Here is a 22,253-nt window from a genome sequence, read left to right as displayed (position 1 = left end):
TGGGCTTCTCACTTTCCTTTCCAAATGTTATCATATCATGCAGATGCAGCCTAGACTAAGGTTTAAAAGAAACACATTGGACCAACTTCTTGTGTCTGAACCCTTCAGCAATTTCAATACTCTCTATCATCATCTGGAAGTTACCTAATATTAAGTAGAACAGATGCTATATTTGACTCAAGTCACCAGAGTTAATATTCCCAGGACTTAAGTTGACTTATATAGTCATGTTTATTTTATACTGTCAATTATTTTCTATTTTAAGGCATCATAGCCAAATGAATTGATGAAATTTTGTGCCATCAACTCAAATTAAATAGCAATATCACCTGTTGAACTGCTTGGTCAATGAATAAAAAATATTTCATGTCTCAGGTTCACCAGGAGGATTTAAATTAAACAGTAATAGACTTAATGGGAAGGCATGAGATACTAAATAAGGACTAGCAAATGGAGTGTTCCAGCCATGTGCTTTCCATAATGAAAATCAGAACTGATTCTGTAGTGAGATGATGGGGTCTAAGAACCAGCTATTCAAAACTTCCTTTTCTGGGAGAGCAAAATAGTACTCAGTAGCATGGCATTATTAACAAAATTCCTTTATCTGAAACTATAATTTAATATTTAGGTATCTAATTTACATGTGACAAGGTATAGTCAAAAATTAAAGTGCAACTAGAAAACTATTTACCATTGAAACCAATACCAAACACAACCCAAACATCCTATATGGAAACAATAACTAGAATTTGAATTTGGGAACTATGGATATGTATATGTATACATATATCATCATATTTGGCTTGTTAAACAATGCATCCATTCTATTTTGTAAAAGAGTCACTGTTGTAGTTCAATAAAAAGCTGATCTCTTAAGAGTTATTTTACAGTGAAAAATGGGTGGATCTTTATCGGCACACACATATATCCGTATGTATCCATATGCTTGTGCGTTGTGTAGAGATATGTGATCTGCTAGCAAACTACTGAAATTTGGAAAATATTCAAATTGAGTGTGTTCTACCTAAAGTGATTTGGCCCACCCAATATGTCTTTCTTTTAAACAGAAACTACATAAAATACTGTGTCCTTTATTAACTGAATATTTTTTTTCCTTATGCGTAATAGTAGACAGTGAAGGAATTGCACTTATTGTAACATTACAGTAAAGTGTTAGCTTGCAGCTCACCCTTGGGAGATCAGGGACTGTCGTATTTAGGATAGGTTGTGCATTAGATGCAAAGATGAAAGTGGCTATCGAAATTAAAATGAGTTCCTACTTTACAGAACAAATAGGGAGGTAACAGAAGAAAACATGCACTACCCCTACTTTTATGCAAAACTAATTTCTTCCAGGAAACAGTAACCCACGCTTGACCTTCCACAAAGGGGAAGATTTTGTCCCCTTGACAACTTAGTATGTTTGGATTTTTGTATTCAAATTTCAGTTTATTAGCTCATTGTCTCTTGAGTGTGCTGTTCCAGTGTCCTCTCCTCTAGCTGCCCTTGAACCTCTGCAGAGTCTGCAAAATTACAGTCATGTTTCGGTTTCATTGAACCTCAAAATCTCCTTCAGTTCTATATAAATAAGATTCCTTCTATTCATCTTCTTCAGGTTCCTGTGGTAACACTGGTACTTCTTCCTTTAAACAATCACTGAAGAATCTGAGGATTGTGCTGTAAAGGTGATATTTGCTCTTCTCGGATGCAATATTATGGCCTTCATCTGGATAGACCTAGAAAAGTGAAAATAAAATAAAAAGGACAGGCTAAGTTAGCTAAGTCATTATTGTCCTTTTCTCCCCTCCTTTCTAAATCTTACAAAGTCTGCTGAATTGTAGCCATGGAGAATTCTGTCCCTTTGAGAGGCAACATGACATAATGGAGAGAACACTGGACTTGGAATCAGAAGATCTGGATTCCATCCATGACGCTTATGTTCAATGAGATTAGGATAAGTAACTTCTCCTCTTTTGAACTTGTTTCTTCATCTCTAAAATGGGAATCGAATCGTGATAATTATACTATGTACCTCATATGTCTATTAAGAGGAAAAGTATTATGGGAACCTTAATGTCCTCGAAAAATGTGAACTATTATTTGAAAGAATGAAATTCCCTCAAAGCAAGTTTCACTAAGCTGAACCTCCAGGGGCCATAATTATCAACACTAGTGCCATCAAAAAGATTCAGTTGTTTTTCTTTATTATTCTGTTTGTTTGTCTTTCCTCTTTGTTTTAGGACTTTAGGAAGAGGCAACAGCAAGGATCAAAGATTATTTAGTGCATAAGATCACAGACTTTAAGTAGAAAGGGTCCTCAGTGGTCATCTAGTCCAATTCCCTCATTTTACAAATGTAGAAACCAAAGGGCTCAGAAGAGACTTGCCCTAGGCCACACAGATATTGAGTGTCTCAGGCAGAATTCAAACCAAAGACCACTGACTCCAGAGACAAGGCTTTTTTTTTTTTTTTAAGTACCAGTAAATGCTCCCTCTTAAACTACTACACCACTGTCCTCTCCCTTCCCGCATTCCCCCAAATTTGTGACGTTAAGCTGGTGAGAAAAAGATGGCAGGAAAGAGAAAAAGGAAAGCAAAAATCAATAGTATAATTATGGTGATATTTTAAAAGATCTGAGGAAAGACCTTTTTGAAAGACCAAACTGAATGCTAATTGAATGGCACAACACAAATTTATCCACAGTCTCAACACAAATTAGGTTATGTGTTAGGATTTTTCAGGTGGAAGTGACCTTCAAGACACTTCATTGCAAAGAGTTGTGGTCTAACATTCCCTTGCCCCCACTCTATTCTCTTTGTTGGAAATTTTTTTGTGTGTGTGAATTTATGGTCCTGTGATTTTGAGGTTAGAGGAAACAACCCACTTTTGAAGTTGTTTCTTCTGTCTAGAGCTAGGGGTTCTTAACCTTTTTGTGCCCTGGACCCCTTTGGAACTCTTCATGAAATTTTTGGACTTCTACATACTGTTGCCTGCATTATCAGTAGAAAGAAATGTTAAAATTTCAATCAGAGGTTAGAAAATACTCTCTTATTTTTTTCCACCCAAAGACATGGACACCCAGAAATCTATTCTAGGTCAAGAACCCCTGATCTAGAATTATTGTTGGAAATACATTTATTTGTATCAAAACAGCAGCACATTTGTCAAACAACATGAAATGGTTAATCATCAATACAATACATTTGGAGCAAGAATTTTCTATCTAGAGATACTTCATCTAATTAAATAAGCTTTTAGAGGTTGCACTCTCTGGAAAGTGTTAAGGCCACTCATTCCAAAGCAGGATTTGATTGACAAGCTACAGAAAACATGTGCTGTAGAAACATGGATAGTGAAAATGCCAAATTGTGATCCAAAGCTTTTTAGCTGTACATATTTAAATAGATTATTTCAGTACATTCATAACAACAACAACAACAAAAGACAAGCAACATTGGAGAAAATAGCAGGGGTGTTTTTTCAATATGTCATTGTAGTAGAAATATACTTTGTTCATGGAATCTTAGATTCAGAGCTGGAAGGATCATATTATCAGAAATTTATTGGTGGAAAGGACCTTAGAGTTTATTTTATAATCTCTTTACTTAAAGTTTAGGAAACTGAGTTCCAACGAAATTATCTAAGGTAATAGAGATAATCAGTTAGAGTGAAAGGACCTGAACCCAGGTCTCATTGACTCTCAAAATAACTCTAAGGGGCAGCTAGGTGATGTAGTGGATAAAGCACCAGCCCTGGATTCAGGAGTACCTTAGCTCAAATCTGGATTCAGACACTTGCCACTTCCTAGTCGTGTGACCCTGGGCAAGTCACTTAACCCCATTGCCCCGTAAAAAAACCCAAAAAACAAAAAAACTCTAGAAGAATGTAATAGCATTTATATTTTAAAATGCAGGTTCAACAGGAAAGTAAATAGAAGCAATAAAATAACAATTTTGATATCACCTTCTGTGAACTATATTTTTGATTGAGCAGTTAATTTGAAATAAGAATAATCAAGACAAGGGGGCAGCTAGGTGGCGCAGTGGATAAAGCACCGGCCCTGGATTCAGGAGTACCTGAGTTCAAATCTGGCCTCAGACACTTGACACTTAATAGCTGTGTGACCCTGGGCAAGTCACTTAACCCCCATTGCCCCGCAAAAAAAAAAAAAAAAAAAAAAAAGAATAATCAAGACAAAAAAATACCCCATTCAGCCTTTATTAAAATTCTAATCTTATTTCTCATTATGCCTTAAAGACAACTTTGGGTTCTTAAAGGCTAGATTAGTAGAAGACAAGCTTTAGCAAGTTGAACAAACTTGGAAAAATTTCAGTTATAAGCTAAGTTACTGACTTTACTCTTATTTTCTAAGCACTACCTTAGCTACATTTGGAGAAGCTAATCACTAGGTTGACCTCAATATACTGAACATACTGACCATAACACCTTTTACAGACCTACGAAGTCACAGAGTAGTTAAAATCTATACCAGAGGAGAAATCACTGATCCTTTAAATATAAAAGTATCAAAATATCTCATCCTTTATAGCCCAGGATATCCCCTCCCTTGAGATTTAACTAAATTTTATTTGTATGTTCCATGAAAAGTATTGCTTGGTAGAAAAGAAATCCATTCATAAGGATACAGGTCTGGTTATGCACAAAGGACCCATGGAGCTCAGTGCGATAACTGGATTTCTTAATGCATTTGCAGACCCAAATGATCCTTAGTCACTTAAAGGACTTATCAAACCAAGAGAACTTATAAAATCTCAGTAATGATCAAAGAAACATTCAAACTCCTTTAGAGAGATAAAGATTATAGTTAGGAAACAATTCAATGAGATCTCAGTTAGGAAATTGTACTTATCTGTAAGTTTATCTCACCTGCATAGTATAATTTACTCCAGCTTTTATTAAGTGCTTGATTAATTCTGCAGAATGCTGGAAGTGGACTTTTGCTGCAAGAAGAAAAAAAATGGATTAAGGACAGCATTGTTTCCTGGGCATGGGTTCTTATCATTAGAGACCCTCTGTCTTGTGAACTTGGCTTTTGCATGTCCATATTTATCACATTTAAAATGTAAGATATTTGTATTTTCATGAGATGTTTAGGGGAGTGATCTTTGAGCTGTGACTTATAAAAGAAAACAGCTGCTATAGTCATGCCTCTGCAGTCAGTGCCTGGCATACTTGGTTTGATTTTTCATTTCATTTATCATTTACAATTATTCACAACATTTTAAAACCACACTAAAATATTTAACACAGCAAATGTTTGTCTCAGTATTAACAAAGCATATCCAGTCTTCTATTACTTACATAGGATTACTGGAGCTCAGTCTCATTTAGATAATGGCCTCCTGCATTATTATTTTAAATTAAAAAGAATCTCCCATGTTGAGAATGCACAGTATACTTTCTATTATTCAGGGACTAAATATTTAGTAGGGATTATCCTGGTTATTCCTATATTTTTCCCCTTCTGTCTTCAGTTCCTCCTTTTTGCTAAACATTTGGGATGAAATACTCAGGTCACGAAACAGTTTGCTACAGAATACTAGGCTAGGAACAAGGATCCTTGGTTTCTCTGCCACTACATTGCTACCTACCCTAGAGCAAGCAATTTCAACTCCTTGGACTCCAGTTCTCTCACCTGTAAAATGGGGCTAATAAACCTGCCCTATTCACCTCACAGAGTGGTCATATTTAGTAAAGTAAGATGAATGTGCTTTTAAAAATATAAAACATTATTAAAATTGGAAGAATTATCCCTACTTTTCATATTATGCAAGAATTATGCAATATGCTATATAGTTCATTTCAGCAAGCATTTATTAAGTGGCTATTATCTTTGAGGCATTCTACTAGTAGAATGTACCTAGTACCTAGTACCTAGTACCTAGGTACTAGAGATTTTTTAAAAATAGTCCTTTCGGGCAGCTAGGTGGCGCAGTGGATAGAGCACCGGCCCTGGATTCAGGAGTACCTGAGTTCAAATCTGGCCTCAGACACTTAACGCTTACTAGCTGTGTGACCCTGGGCAAGTCACTTAACCCCAATTGCCCTGCAAAAAAAAAAATAGTCCTTTCCTTCAAGTAGTTTATATTTACTCATCAAGTGGTAGAAAATGCAACCATATTAATATCTTAAGATCCTTCTCACCTCTATAATTCTATGATGTGATTGAAGCATGATATAGGTATGCTCAACTCTCTTTCCCTCTGTCTCTATCTCTGTCTACATATATTACATATTTACTATATATATATATATATATATATATATGTGTGTGTGTGTGTGTGTGTGTGTGTGTGTTGTAAAATATTTGCATATATATTCATTAATGCAGGGGATATTTTTAAACAATTTCTGATTAATATAATAGGATCATAGTTTAGAGCTGGAAAAGACTTTCAAGGTCATTTAGTCCAAACTTTCTTAAACTGTGTGTTAAGACCCCATATGGGGTCGTGTGACTGAATGTGGGGTCTTGAAAAATTTGGCAACAGTAAAAAGGTTACGTATACCTATTTTCATACATACATGTACATATACATATGCATATGTGAATGTATGTGTGTGTATATATACACACACACAAACATAGGGCTGTGTAAAAATTTCTTGGGCAAAAAGGGGTCACAAGTGGAAAAGTTTAAGAAACCCTGATTTAATCTAATCCATTCATTTTACCAATGTGGAAACTCCAGTCCAAAAATATCAAGTGATTTATCCAAGGTGAAGTAGTTGAATCAAGATCTGAACCCAGGTCCACAGGCATCCCATGTGGTCCACTTTCTACTTTACTTGTCTGCATCAAGTGGGTAAATAGGTAAATTCACTTTGAATTGCTAAAGTAAAGAACACTGGGCTGAAAGTCAGGAAGATTGAATTGTGGTTTCTCCTTGAGAACTGGGTAATCTTGCTCCTCTTTGCACTTACTATTCTTCATTGATAATATGATGATTAGGTTCATAGGATCATAGATTCTCAGCTGGAGAGAACCATGGAGGCCATTGTGCAGATGACCTTAATGAAGCCCAGAGAGTTTAAGCAACTTTGTAAGAATGTTTTAAAGGGAGTAAGTGACATAGCTTGGGTTGGACCAATATCTTCTGACTAAATCCTGAATATGACTCAAGTCTTGCCAAGTTCTCAGATTTATATTTTGAATTTAATTTAATTTCCACTTATTCCATGCTGAGATACTAGATGAAAAATGTTTTGACATGTTGAAGTTATTTTAATTCAGTTCAAGACTGACTGTCTCTATCTCCCTGTTTTTCTGACTCCCTCTCCCTTCCTTTCCTTTCCTCCACCTTCTCTTTTTTCGCTCTCTCTTTCTTCCACCTGCTCTTGGTACCACCATGACCTTGGCCCTTGATCTCCCTTTCTGAAGTTCCCTTCAGTCATTCTCACAGATATATCTACTTATATGAAGTTTGTAACCATAAAAATGGCAGTGGTCAATGAAATACTTACTATCAGCTGTCCCATGAATTATTAATAAATTTTCTTCTTTTAAGCTGTGAATATTGTGTAGGACACTGGATGCCTGTAAGAAAAAAATATATACATGCATGTATGTATGTATGCAAAATGACTGAATTTTCAATACAAAACCCACCATTTCCTCTGCCTGTTTTCAAATAACTTACTTGGTAAGTATTTTCTTCCTTAGATGGCAAGCCTAGGTACCTTTCAGCAAAAGCTGAAGCTACAGGAAAGGGAGACAGGAATAAGAGAATGAATTAGGATCTATATTATCTTACAATCTTTAATCTAGAGTTTACTTTTCATTTTCATGCTCTGGTGAATTTGGTTAAATCAGAAAAACAATAATATGCAGCTGAAAACAAGGTCTCATAATACATAATCATAGAATTCAATTGAGTTATATTTCATGAGAATTTTATTAAACTTAATATTTCCCATAACACTGTAGAAGATTCTTACCATATAACTTCATATCTGTAATTGGTGCAACCACTGATCCACATTTAAAAAATCTTTCATCAGATTTCAAAATCATTGATGCAATATATCCACCATATCCCTAGGAAAAAAATAATATATTTCATAATTGTATTTATTGTTTTTGAGTGATTTCATAAATGATTCAGAGAATTTCAGAACTAGAAATGACATCAAGAAGTCATATACTCAGGGCAATTAGGTGGTGCAGTGGATAGAGCAGCGGCCCTGGAGTCAGGAGGACCTGAGTTCAAATCCAGTCTCAGACACTTAACACTTACTAGCCGTGTGACCCTAGGAAAGTCACTTAACCCCAATTGCCTCACAAAAAAAATAAAGAAGAAGAAGAAGAAGAAGTCATATACTCCATCCCCTACCTTATCCTTCCTCTTTCCAAGCAAGAGTTCACCAAACCATTTTGGACAAATGAATATTATATTAAAAACGTTCACTGAGATTGCTATGTGATACCTTGAATACTTTCTAATAAGTTCTTATAGTCATCTTTGTAGTGATATACTTTCAGTCATTAAGCTATTTAGTCAATTTTATTAAATATGTTTCTTTATATTTCAACAGGCATGGCAAATTTCTTTCTGCTTTAGGGACTTTAATTTGATTTTAGAAAGCAGCCAAAAGGTTTTCAGAGACTCATCTGATCACTACAATGACTAATCAATTTGGATAAGGCAACGTGGGGTCAAAAAGAAGGAATTGTGAAGATTAATTGATGAAGCTTCCTTCAGCATATATACTATCTGTGAGGGTCATTCACAAGAACTCTGGGGCATACAACTGCACTGCAATATTTCAGGGAATTCATTATTTACCCTAATCTGGTCCTAGCTATATAATCTAATAAGGTAACACTTTGGGGGAAACAATTAAGATTTGGTTTAGATTTGAGCTTTGGGCAATTTGGATTTGCATTTCAATTCCATTTGAATTTGGAACACCATGGTCTCTGTGACAGTGTTATAATGATTGGAATGATGCCACCTACTGGAGACTTGCCATGAGGAAAATGCCTCAGAGGGCAAGGCCATGTGGCTTTTCCTTGGCGTCAGGAAGTGACGTTTGCTCATGGGTGCTGTCTATCAAGGCTACCAGCCAATCAACTTGAGGAGCCTCCTATTTTCTGGGAGGAGACAGGAAGGAGGAAAGAGGGCCTGCGCGGAGGGCTCTTGCTCTTTTGGGTTCCTGACTTGATGGTGGTGGTGGCTGCAGAGGACTTCACAGGAAATTTGAGGAAAGATAGGAATGCCAGGCTGTTGAAATTCTGTTCTCAATCTTTTTTTTTCTATTTTTCAATAAACCCTTAAAAACCTAAACTCGTTTTATCAGTGATTTTAGTCAGTTTCCCCCAAAACTGGGGGAACAGATTAGAATCCACATTTAGAATCTTAAATTACATAGTGTTGAACATAATTTGCAAACAGTCATCCTTTTCAAAGTTTGGCTAGTGGGTACTTCCTACAATATATCTTTCCTGATCTCAGAGGTATTTATGCTCTTATTTCTCAAACTACCAAGTATTTACTTATCTCTGGTAATGCTATATCTCTAAAAAGAATGTTAGCTTCTAGATAGGATGTACTGTTGGTTTTTTTGTCTTTGTATCACCAGTTCCCAGCAGGCTCTTACAAAGAGTAGGGGCAAAATAAATCCTTGTTAAATTATTTTAAATGGAATTTTTTCATGCCTTACTTGATATGGATAATAAGAAAATCATTGAACTTAATTATCTCTGTGATGGCCTCTATCAAGGAATCTTAGACGATCTTAATATAGGTGAGGAAGACACCTTATTGTAGGAGAGATTTCATGGCTTCATTTTACTCAGCTGAGTCAAATACTATTATTTTTTAAGCCAACAGACAACATACAGTGAAATGCTATATTCTCATGAATGTCTTAGTGATGTGTGACTATGAATACATGGTCTCACTTAAGTTTATAAGGTGATTGAAATAAGGAAATATAGTCAAAGTATTTTGACTATGCAGAAATTCTGTCGTTTGCTCACTGATCAGATTGAAATGATAGAGAGATTTGATAAGTTATTGCCTAGACAGCCAGCCAGAGGATTTCTTTATAAAAACAATTTGCTCAACTGTAAGAACTGGACCAATATATTCACATCAATGATCCTTTATTACTCCTGTGAATTAGCTTCTTAGAGATTTGAATTTTCCTGCTAAGTCACACTAGAAATTATCATAATGATTACCCACCTTCATAAAATTTGTAATTGTTTCATCAATCAATCATCAAGCCTGTGAAACTTTGGATAGAATGGTTCCCTTTTATATAACCTTGCTATAAACAAGAATGGAGACATCAACTCATAATCTACTCTGCTCACTTAATTCAACACAATGTCTTTAATGTAGAGAAGACTGAATTGTCCAAATTACCTGAGTTGAAGTACTTTTTTTTAATCATAAAGGTATTTTATTATTTTTCAGTTACATATAAAGATAGTTTTCAACATTTGTTTTCATAAGATTCTTAGTTCCAAACTTTTCTCCCTCCCTCCCTTCCCTCCCCCTTCCCCAAGACAGAAAGCAATGTGATACAGGTTATATATGTACAATCACAGTAAACATTTTTCTGTATTAGTCATGTGAAAGAAGAATCAGAACCCAAAGGAAAACCTCAAAAAAGAAAAAAAAACACAACAACCAAAAAAGTAGAAACAGTATAGTTCAATCTACATTCAGAATCCACAGTTCTTTTTTCTGGATGTGGAGAACATTTTCCATCATGAGTTCTTTGGAATTGTCTTGGACAATTTGATATACGCTAATAAGTTACTCCACACTTACGAGATTCAGTTTCCTCATCATTAAAATAAGGAAACTACCACTTGTACTACCTACTTGGTTGAACTGTGTTGAGAAAAGCATTTTATAAGCTCTAAAATCCCATATAATGCTCCACAACTGTGAATTTTAATTGTAACCTGATATTTATTAATCCCTGTGTTAGCTTCTGTAGTGGCTTTTTGATTGAACCTCTCTCAGAAGCACCTGGTCAATAAGTCAGCAAGTATTTATTATCTCTGAAATACCAAGCACTATTCTAAGGACTGTGGATACAAAGAGAAGCAATGAAACAACAAAGCAATTAAAACATTCCCTGCTTTCAAGAAGCTCATATCTATCAAAATTATTTACTGATAAATTTACTATTTGTAAAGTATAAAAATATATTATTTATAACATTGTTAAGAATCCAGGTAGTATTCAAGATATTTTTCTTAAAATGACTTAAATTAAAAGTTCCTTGGAATTCTTGAGTTCTTCAAAGATGTCTTTAATTGCCACATTCTATGAGTCCTTTCTCGATTCTACCAGTTTTATTACTATTTCTCCCACCCCATTACTCCATCTTTCTTTAGTATTCATTTATGAAAATAATATGTTCTACCAGTTGTCATGGGGTGTGGTTCTCTGGGGCACACCAAGGAATCTTGTCCTTGAGAGGCTAAACCAGAGGACAGATACCCTAGAGAGATAAGAGGAACCAAATCTGACTGAACTAGATCTCCACCCTTCATTCTGGTCTCCCTTAACCCTGGGGAGATAAATTTGGGTGTGACTGCGGCCTTTGTGTCCTGAAGAGAGATCTGTAGCCACCCCTCACCCAATTCTTTCAGTCACTACCAGTGGGGGATGGTCCTCCCTCACTAAAGGAACTTTTCACAGGCAGATGGTCCACCCCCAATCAGTCCTTTATAAAAGTACCTACCAGCCTCCTGCTTGAGGAGATTGGTCCCTCTGAGCCATGTGCTTTGTGCCTATCTCCCCATGAGAAGTCCAAGGATTTCTTTCATGGTTTCCCCTCCCCCCACCTTCCCTTGCCCCTAAATAAACTACCACCTTATTCTAACTACTTTTGTGTGAAAGAGGGTGTAATTCTTTAAAGAGGAATTCCTAAGAACCCCAACCCCTAATCCTACCTCATTTCCCCCATTACACAGTCAAATGTGAGCTCCTTGAGGGGAGGGAATTTTTCATTTTTGTCTTTGTATACCACATCTAGCAAATTGAGGGACACCTAACAAGTGCTTAAAATATACTTGTTAATTTAAAACATTTCAAATATGATCAAAGTACTATTCAGAAACTTATTACCAGATGGAACACGATACTTCCTTCTACTGCCTCCTTCTGTAATTAGTTACAACTTAATAAAAGAGAAATATCTTAACTGTTCTATCCTTTTACATCATAAACTAATCAAAAGAATAAATATAAGGACACCTATTGCTTTTCTGTCTTGCCTTCTGATAAATATCAAGTACCTAATTGATAAATTCAGTGATCTCTTTTGTGATTTCAGTGTCTTTGCCCATGGTGTAGTTTCTGATACTGTTTGATCAGTTCTTCCACCAATTTTGCTGGCACTTGATTATCCTCATTCTCCTACTCTTGCTAAAATAATATGGAGTAGTAGAAACAATTTTGGAATCGGCGTCAGGAGACCTAAGTTAGAGTCAAAGACTCAATCTCAGATCAAAGACTACTACCCTCTCAGATCCTTTATTTCTTCATCTTTAAAATGTGGTTAATAATATTTGTTATCCTGCCACCTCAAAGAGTAGTTTATAAATTATTTTATAAACTTTAAAGAACATATGTGTGAGGTGCTATAATTGCTTCTTTTACTGAATTCTTCTTTTAATTCACTAAATATAATTACTTATATGATTCTTACACCTGTCTGCAAAATATTATGTCTTTGGTCTTTTTCTGTTCTTATCTCTCTACATGTTTACATTCTCTTTCCCAAAGATCTCATTCACTACCATGGCTTTACTGCAGCTTGATTCACTTCCAACTCTACATTCCCAGGGCTAACTTTTCTCCTAATCCACCTCTATAATTGACTGGATATTTCCATTTATGTAATACAGTCATTTGTAATTCAGTATAGATAAAGCTTGACAAACACAATTATGTGAGAACAGACTGACTTCTTTTAGTTTCCTTTCTAGAGACCAACTAATTGCCTGGGGGTGAACATACATTGTCAAAATTCAAGACTCTGATTACTTAATAGATCTCCAAAAGATAATCTCTTTACTCTTAGTTTATTATGTAAAAGAATTTAACTTGTGAAACAAAAGGTAATCAATCCCAAAGTCAGCCTTTTCAAGTGCTGTGTTTTGTTGTGATGGTTATTTGTGCCCTATTATAACCTCTGTTTTCAGCCCCACACTTTGGATACTCCTAGCTTGCTATGGTGGTATCAAGGGTCATAACTCCTCTGTACCAATTAAAGACCTTAAATTTGTTGATTGCTTTAATAGTTTTTCATGCTGACAAACTAACCTCAGTTGTCTCCCCAAAACCTAGTCCCTTCTGTATCTTCCTTATTCTTATTTTAAAAGCAAACCAACTATTCTTATCTTTCACATTTGAATTTTTTGAAGGTCACCCTGTCAAACTATCCTAGTAAATCAGTGAATACTTCCTATTCTCTTTTTCTTTTCCTTTATTTCTTTTTCTTTTTTTTTTGGTAATGCACAAATTGCATATTTTCTATCATTTTTGGATCATCTCTTTAAAATCTTTAAGAATCAAGCCCTAGGTACCTTAAAAATTGTGTTCCCTTCAACACATATTTTTCATCATAGCCAATCAATTTTTCCTATTTATTCTTCTGGCTGACGTAGTTCACAGTGAAATCAGTACCAAGATAGTATAGTGCAAATGTAGTAGTTTCATGATCACTGACAATGAGAACAAGTGACTAGAAAATTGTCAAACAATTTTACTTTGGGATCATTGTCCCTCTTCCTGTTCATCTATAAATAATTTCATTATTATTTGGGTCTCATGTCAAGGTTTTTTTTTTTCCTTTTCTTTTCTAATTTCATAGATTAATATTTTCTTCTATTGCTTTTTCACTATATGATAATTTTGGTCATGATAATATGAATGTATAGATCACCTAGATGCCTTATTATCCAAATGGATTTTTGGAGACCCTAGATTAATAGGAGTAAAATGCCTTTTGCTCAGACTTCAAACTAAAACCAGATACTCCCTATTTACTTCCCCCAAGAGAATTAAAAAATTTAAATACCCCTTTCAAATTCTTATTTACTATCTTCTTTCCCAAGAAAGTGAATAGATCTTATAGTTCTCCTCATCAACTATCTAGACCTTCCTGTCTTTGATAATACTCCCCTGGTCTCCACATAATCTAACCATAGCATCTGCTTTAAGTTGAGCTGTTAAACTGATTTTTATTGTTTTACTGACTTATATTTGTATTATTTGCTTTGGGTTGATTAGTATCATGCCAATGAAGTTACTCTGTAACTTGCGAGCAAAGAAACCTTAAAAACTCTTAGAAAGAAGGGGAGCCCTGAGCTCCCTTCTAAGGAGGGATCATGTTATATTTCTTCTTGGGACAAAATTGAATTGGTATTATGTTTTTTCTGTTTGTCTCTGATCTGGTTTTTAGCCATGTTCTCTGTTCTGGTTTTGGTAGGAGATTTATATTTTCTCTGATCTGAGTTTTTGTAAGAGAATGGGTAAGGAAACAAATTGTAAGAGATATTATAAGATATTATAATTTCTATGATGTGTTTATTAATTTGTAGGAGGGATTAAAGATTAATTTCTCTGATCTGTTTGTAGGAAACAGGCAAAATAAACTATATATTTTAATATTCTACAGTCATAAATTAGAACTGGATGGTAAGAAATTTCTATACTCTGGTGAGAATTGCCCACTTTGATGAGATCGCAACTCTACTGAACACCCCCAATAAGGGAACTTTCCATAGTCAGATGATCACCCATCAGTCCCTCTACCATTAGTCCTCTATAAATGTATTTGCCTTTCTTCTGTTCAGGGAATTAGATATCTCAGAGAACCACCTCTCTGGATCTACCTCCTCTTAAGACGTCTCAATGGTTCCTTTTCTCTAGTGCCCAAATAAAATATTATTTTATTCTAATTGGATTTGTGTGTGAGAAGGTATAATTTTTTAATGAGGAATTCCTAAGGACACCTACCATCCCAATGCCCACACCTATTTCCTCCCATAACAGTATAAAAATGCTAAAAGGTCATAGGAAGATGAGCCCTTCAGATCAGAAGGGATTATCTATCATTAAATAAAGGTTTTATATTGTTTAGCCCCACATTACATTTATAATCTCTCCCTTTTATTCCCTTCCATAGAAACTTTACTTCACTGAGATTTTATTCATTATCTCCTGAACACACCTGAAGTAATACAAACTCTGTGCCTTTGCATATGCCTTATATGTCTAGTCTTACTTATATCAAATCTTATGTCCTACTAGGAACCTTTGTAAATACCCTCTAGTACAAAAATCTTTTGCTTTTAATTCTTATAATATTCACTATCTATATTAATCTTTTGCCACTTATTATATAATGCTTTATATTGTTGTTGTTTTTAATGTTTTATGTCCTCTACTAAAAAATAAGTTCTTTGAAGATGTGGGCTATATCTTATTTTTTTCTTTTATTTCTGTTCCCCTTTAGTACCTAAATGGCAGTAGATAATTGAACAATGAATTACACACACATACAGAGGTGTATATATATATATATATAATATATATATACACACACACACACATATATATATATATATATATATAGTTCTAAAACCATAAAGAGTGGGGAATATGTAAAATCCTTTAGAATAGATAAAAAGGCTATATATATATATACACATATACATTTATGTATTTTACATATATATGTAAAATATTTAAATATATATTTTTCATAGTAGATAGCTGTTTATCCACAGATGACATATTATATGATTAATGAATAGAGAATTTATAAAAATGCATGTTGTAGAAAATACACATTTATTTATATATATCTATATATAAATATATTAATTCATTTAATATTCTTGCCATTTACCTTTCCAAATATACTTAGTCTTTTGGGATCAATGTATGGTTGCTTCAATAAAGACCTAGAATCAAAAAGAAAAAAACATGCATCTTGGTAAGTCAAGAATATCAAGTCTGTTACTCAGCACTGAAGTCTTAAATAAAAACTCTCACAGGGTTAATTAATGGGACTCAGTTTTTGTAGTAATGGAAAATATTCTGAATTGTTCTTAGAACATAATTGGCCTCTAATGGCTTTACATAGCCTGGCTCCAGCTTAAAGTTGGAATTTTTTCCACACTATTCCTCTATTCCTCACATAAATCTTTCACTCCATCCAGATTAGTGAACTAGTGGATACACACACACACACACACACACACACACACACACACACACACACACACACACACACACACACATAAATATACATATATTTTAAACACTGCTTTATTAGGCCACATTTCCACAGCACAGCATAGCACATAGGAACAACAGGGACAGTATTTAATTTGAAATATGTATATAATTTCCCTGGATAATTCAGAACTGAAAACATAAGTAGAACTTTGTACATAATAAGGTCCCTATGGCAATGTTAATATTTACAAAGGAGAGTCTATTTCAAGTGGTGAGATAACATTCAGTCCCCCCACTCCCCAGTAGGCCTGTGGGATTATTTGCATAAAATGCTAGAAATTATACCAAGATACTTTTAACTAATCACTAAGTAAGCATAGAAAAATTGGATTCTTTAACATTTGAACAACATGACAGCAGAATGGAAGGGTTCATTAGTACTATGTATATTAATGCTGTTATCATAGAGAAACAGAAGGAGAATATGCAGATACTTACTTTACAGCTGTTATTTGGTCCTTCACTTCTACAGAGCCCAGGCTACGGTGAACCTCCTGCAAAATCTTCAGACCCTGAAACCCACTACCTCTGCCATCAAATCGAGCCACAATGACATTGTCAGAATCAACAAGTACTGAATCCCAGTCAATGTGAAACTTATCTGTAACCAGTTGGCTTCCTGGTGCTTCATCACTGCAAAAAACAAACAAACAAAAATAATTACACACAAACAAGTTGGACTATTGACAATGGAATGGAAACTGCAGTTCAACAAGATAGTTCATATCAGTGGCAGGACTCAGTCAAACATACAATATATTTAAATGATTGTTGATTTGGGCAAGATACCCACAGAAAGTAATGCCATTTTATTTTATAAAAGTTCCAGGATTTTGTCATTTAAACAAAACCCAAATACTTTGCAAGCCTGGGACATCAAATTGTGTATAGCTCATTTTGGCAGCAGGAAAAATAAAAGATGTTTTTTTCATAGCTATCTCTAAAAGTGATCATTTATTTGACAGATGTCTAAATTTATTGGATTTCTTCTGGAAAATAAGGCTTGTCTATATCTTGCAGATCCCATTTAGAAGAAGAAAGATCCTGTTGGGGAACAGAACTGATTATATTAAATTTGTAATAACTTAACAGAGAATATACAACTCCAGAGAACATTGCATTCAAAAAGAATTATTGCATTAATATATCATGGATTGGTTTGGGTTGAGGAAGAACATTAATTACACTTTAAGCAAATATTGAATGGCATCCTTTTTCATCTAAGGAAGCAGGCACATGTGATCATCTTATTGCATGCCCTAAAATATTTGGAAACCAAAAGGAAAAGATGTTAAGCAAATCTAAAAGCACGAGTAACTTTTTAAGGAGAAAAAAAATGTAGTAGTACAATCTGGAAGTGGCTTTTTGTAGAGGAATTTATGACTTATTATTCATCTACCCTTCTTGCTCCTAGAATTATCTGAGTGTAAGAAGACAAATTGTCACAGAGTTATATGGAATCCTGAAAAACTTTACTTGTTTGTGTCTGTTTCCTAATATTCAAAGTACGGAGGCTGGACAAAATCAGGGTTTCTTAACTTGAGGTCTATGAACCCCAAAAGATAATCTCATTATTCTCTGCTTATTATGTAAAAGAATTTAACAGGTAAAAAAAAGGTAATCAATTCTAAAGCCAGCCTTTTCATGTGCTGGGTTTTTGTTGTTGTTATTATAGTTGTTAGTGCCCTATATAAACTCTTTCAGTCCCACTCTTTGGGTACTCCTAATATGGCAATGTACAGGGGATAAAACTGAGGCCCAAGCTGAGGCCCCGAAAACAAAAGAAGGGCACACTGGTGTTTCCCTGAAGCCTGTGGCTCAGTACCTGCTTCCTGACATGTATGACTCTGTTTACTGAAATATGCCTTCCTGTGTGCAAGTAATTCACCACAATGTACTTGTGAAATCCTGCATGCATTCACACCTAAGGAGTATATAACTGCAGCCTGGACACTTGTTTGGGGCCCAGAGTACTAGAGGCCACTCTGCTTTGGGCCCACATGTCAATAAAACCGCTCTTTCTTTTCCTGAATGCCATTTGTGTTTCTCAGTCGAAGTTCCCAGTAACACTCCTAGCTTGCCCAATTAAAGACCATAATTATATTATATTATATTTTATTAATTTTATTAATTTATTAATTTTATTAATTTTCAGGTTGACAATGGATATGTATATACTTATTTTAAAACCCCTAGAACTAACAATCATAGGTCTCATTCAAAATTGCTGTATGAGTTGCTAAAAGTCACCAAGTTTTAGGGTTTTTCTTCTATTAAAAACCTTAGGTTGGGGGCAGCTAGGTGGCACAGTAGATAGAGCACCGGCCCTGGAGTCAGGAGTACCTGAGTTCAAATCTGGCCTCAGACACTTAACACTTACTAGCTGTGTGACCCTGGGCAAGTCACTTAACCCCAATTGCCTCACTAAAACAAAACAAAAAAAACAAAACAAAACAAAACAAAAAAACCTTAGGTTGAATTACTTTATTGGATCTAGCTGGGAATCATCAGTATGCTATAAATATTTTTATATCATGTGGAGGGAAAATTGAAAAAGAATGAAAGTTCCAAAATATATAGTATTTTGGGAAAATAATAGGCCTGGGATAATGAAAGAATGGGGACAGGGCCTTACTATTGACTCTGTGTGTGTGTGTGTGTGTGTGTATATTTTGGAGGGCAGGTAGACAGCAATAAAGCAGGTTAGGCATTACTGACATGAAACCTAGGGCATTCTTCAATCTTTATATCCTTTATATTTATTTGGGCTCATGGCCAAAACTCAGGGATACTGTGGGGCATTTTGCTAAATTAATGCAAAAGGAAAAACATTTTTTTTCCTTTTTTTTTTGTTTTTGTTTTTGTGGAGGCTTTAAAAATGGCTTCTATAGAATGTTTAGAGAGATTCAGTCTCAGACACAGGAGAAACGAAGGAATAGAAGTTGTTAATTCATTAAAGGACTTGAACAATTCTAAGACATTCCAATGCGGGTGTATATGTGTGTGTATGTGTGGTGGGTTGGGGTGAGGACAGAGACAGCAAACTTCCCCTTCCATCTGGTCTTTTAGGGGTTAGCCACAGTGTTTCTCTCATTTTGAGTACTGACATCAGCTGCCAGATAATCTTCCAAAGTACCTCATTAATTCTAAGAGTATTATTTTCTAATTTACATGTGACCCATTGCAAGTTTGAGACTGTTCACAGCATTTCCAGGACTTCACGGCTAAGTTATTTTTGGATAGAATGTAAATAAGTTACAGACACTCTTCCCTGTGTCTGTCAGGCACACAAATTAGTTTATAAAAGGGAAAATGAAGTACATTTATCAAACTTGTGATTAGCAATAATGGTACAGTTTGCAAAGGGACAAACTCCAGACCCTGCCCCACATCAGAAGCACCAGAGAGGAAAATAAAGTATCTTTCTTTTTTCTTTTTTTTTCCTAGTCCACCACCAACTCCAGTCCAGTCAGCAGGTTTTTAAATGTTAGACCTCAATCTGAGGTCAAAAGTGTGTCTGTCAACTAATTCCAAACACATGTTGCTATCTAATTATATGTGATGCATTTCCCCCCCCCCCCCCCCTCTTTCAGTGCACTGTAGTGGATGTTTGCAAAGTAATGATTTCCCTAAGAAGGTCAATATGTTTTTACCCAATTTTTAAAGAAAGGCTTTATATCCTGATAAACTACAAATGCATTTTTAAACATGACAGTTTCCTGGCTTGTTCACATACTGGGAGAGGATGAAAGACTAAATAGCTTTGCAAAGGAAGCTAAGCAAATTACATATAGTCAATGAGACAGAGTTTTCTAAGGCTGAGATAATGAGAGTGATTTCCACAGAAGGGGTCGGATTATGGTTGAGATGGTAAGGAAATAGAATCTAAGTAAGCAGAAAGATGGAGATACTGACTCCACAGGGTTGAGAGGGACATAGGGATATGGCCCTCCACTGAGATGGAAAGTGCCCCCCCCCCCCCCCCCCCCCCCCGCTTTGGCCTAGTGATCTGATCTCAAAGTCTTAAAGCCCCTTAGAGCCCCCTATTTCTCTCTCTCTCTCTGTTTTTTCTCTAGAGAGAGGCAATAATGGGAAGCTACTATCCCCCTTTCTAAATATAGGCATATCAACTTAAAAATTGCTTTATAGAGTCTGCACCGAGACATTATGTGGACATGATACATTGTTGCAGAAACAGAAAATTTTACAAAATAATCTAACAACCCAGGAGAGAGACTTACCGCTGAACATTCCAGGAGAATGATTTATTGCTGAACCCAATTACCACATTTTGCTCAAATTAGATGTCTGTAAAGAGTATAAAAACTGCTTGGTTTCCTAATCCCAGTGTGTCACACCTCCTGGTTGTCCCAGTGAGTGTGGTGCACCTTTCTTTTGAAAGAAATAAAATCAATGCTTTGGCCTCCTTTCTCCTGGAGTCTCTATTACAGGGGTCAGTGGGTGTACTTCCCATCCCACTCAGGGTCAAAGAATCTTTAACTCTGGTGGCTCTGTTTCACAATAATGCTGAGAACAGTAACTAACATTTACATGGCTCTTTATAGTCAGTCAACAAGTTATTAAGCACTTACTACATGACAGGCATTGTGTTAGGCACCTGGATATAAATAAAGCAAGAGTCTCTACCCTCAAGGAGCTCACATGCTATTGGGGGAGACAAGATGGGAAAAAAACAAAAAACAAAAAAAAACTAGGTACATACAAGATGTCGACAAAGAGCTTAAAAAAAGTACTTCATATACTTTATCACACATATTCTTCATGATAACCCTATGAAATGGAGATAGATGGTACGTACAATGGATAATGTGCTTGAGTCAAGAGACTTAGCTATGTGATCCTGGGCAATTCCTTTAATCTTTGTCTGCCTCATTTTACTCATGTGTAAAATGGAAATACTAATATCTAACTCCCAGGTATATCATGAACATAAAAATGAGATGATATTTGAAAAATACTGTGTGAACCCAAGAGTGTTATATGAAAGAAGTTATTATTATTATTAATGTGTTATTTTTCTTGTTTAGTTGTTTCAGTTGTGTCCATCTCTTCATGACCCCATTTGGTGTTTTCTTGGCAAGGATACTGGAATGGTTTGCCATTTCCTTGTCCAGATCATTTTACAGATGAGGAAACTAAGGAAAATAAGGTTAAGTGACTTTTCTAGGGTAATACAACTAGTAAGTATCTGAGTCCAGATTTGAACTCAGGTCTTCATGATGCCAGGCCCTGATTCCTATGATCATAAATCCATTTATCTTTCTAATCCATTAGAGAGCCTAATATGGAACAAATGGTTTCCTTTAATTGTTCCCCTTTTAAATTTGTAAAAAAACAAAAAACAAAAACTCTTTTTGTATGTTCCCTTCATTCAAGTCAATCTTTTATTTTTTCTTTTCATCTTTCCCCTTTGCCTCCATAAATCTGGGATGTTCAGTGCAGGACTGATTCTTTGCCAAGAATGGAATTGAGCCATGTTCAGGTTCTATTGGAAATAGAAGGAAGCAAAAATCACTTTTTTTTTCTTCCCCTCTTCCTCCCTATCCATCTTCCATTTAAAGTTCTGTCCTGAGTAAAAGAGAGGTCATGGCTATTTGAAATAAATATACATTTCTACATGCCTCACATGTAGGCTTTAAATCCCTCTTAAAAGGTAAGCTTCTTGAAGTTCACTCACATCTGCTTTAATATCTTTAGCACCATAAGTATCAAACTCTTTTGGATAAGAAATTGGACATTTGTGTATAGTGTAAAATGTAAAAAACGGTAGGCATAGGAATTGGACCTGTGATTTCATTGGTATAAGAAATTCCTGGTTGAAGAAGCTACCATCTACCCCAGTTATCAATCCAGGTTGGTTCCTTCCCTTCAACATCTAGTCCTAGAGAGATCGTAGAGCACATGAAAGACTTTTGCTAGGCTAAGAAAGGA

At 35.3% G+C, this 22,253-nt stretch overlaps 1 protein-coding gene across 1 annotated transcript in view; it reads right to left on the bottom strand.

Annotated features, from left to right (window-relative positions):
• Window positions 1–583: 583 nt before the first annotated feature.
• DPP10 (dipeptidyl peptidase like 10) overlaps window positions 584–22,253 on the bottom strand; it is an 883,075-nt gene continuing 861,405 nt past the window's right edge. Inside the window, 7 exon segments of the mRNA XM_043992035.1 lie at window positions 584–1,736; window positions 4,888–4,961; window positions 7,486–7,558; window positions 7,662–7,720; window positions 7,960–8,059; window positions 15,910–15,964; window positions 16,740–16,934. Coding sequence (XP_043847970.1) covers window positions 1,599–1,736; window positions 4,888–4,961; window positions 7,486–7,558; window positions 7,662–7,720; window positions 7,960–8,059; window positions 15,910–15,964; window positions 16,740–16,934 — 694 coding nt within the window. The 3' untranslated portion in view covers window positions 584–1,598.

Source organism: Dromiciops gliroides, chromosome 3 (genome assembly GCF_019393635.1).
Source record: "Dromiciops gliroides isolate mDroGli1 chromosome 3, mDroGli1.pri, whole genome shotgun sequence".
NCBI lineage: Eukaryota > Metazoa > Chordata > Mammalia > Microbiotheria > Microbiotheriidae > Dromiciops > Dromiciops gliroides.
Note: the sequence above shows the minus strand (reverse complement) of the source record. Positions and strands in the feature narration are given on the sequence as shown.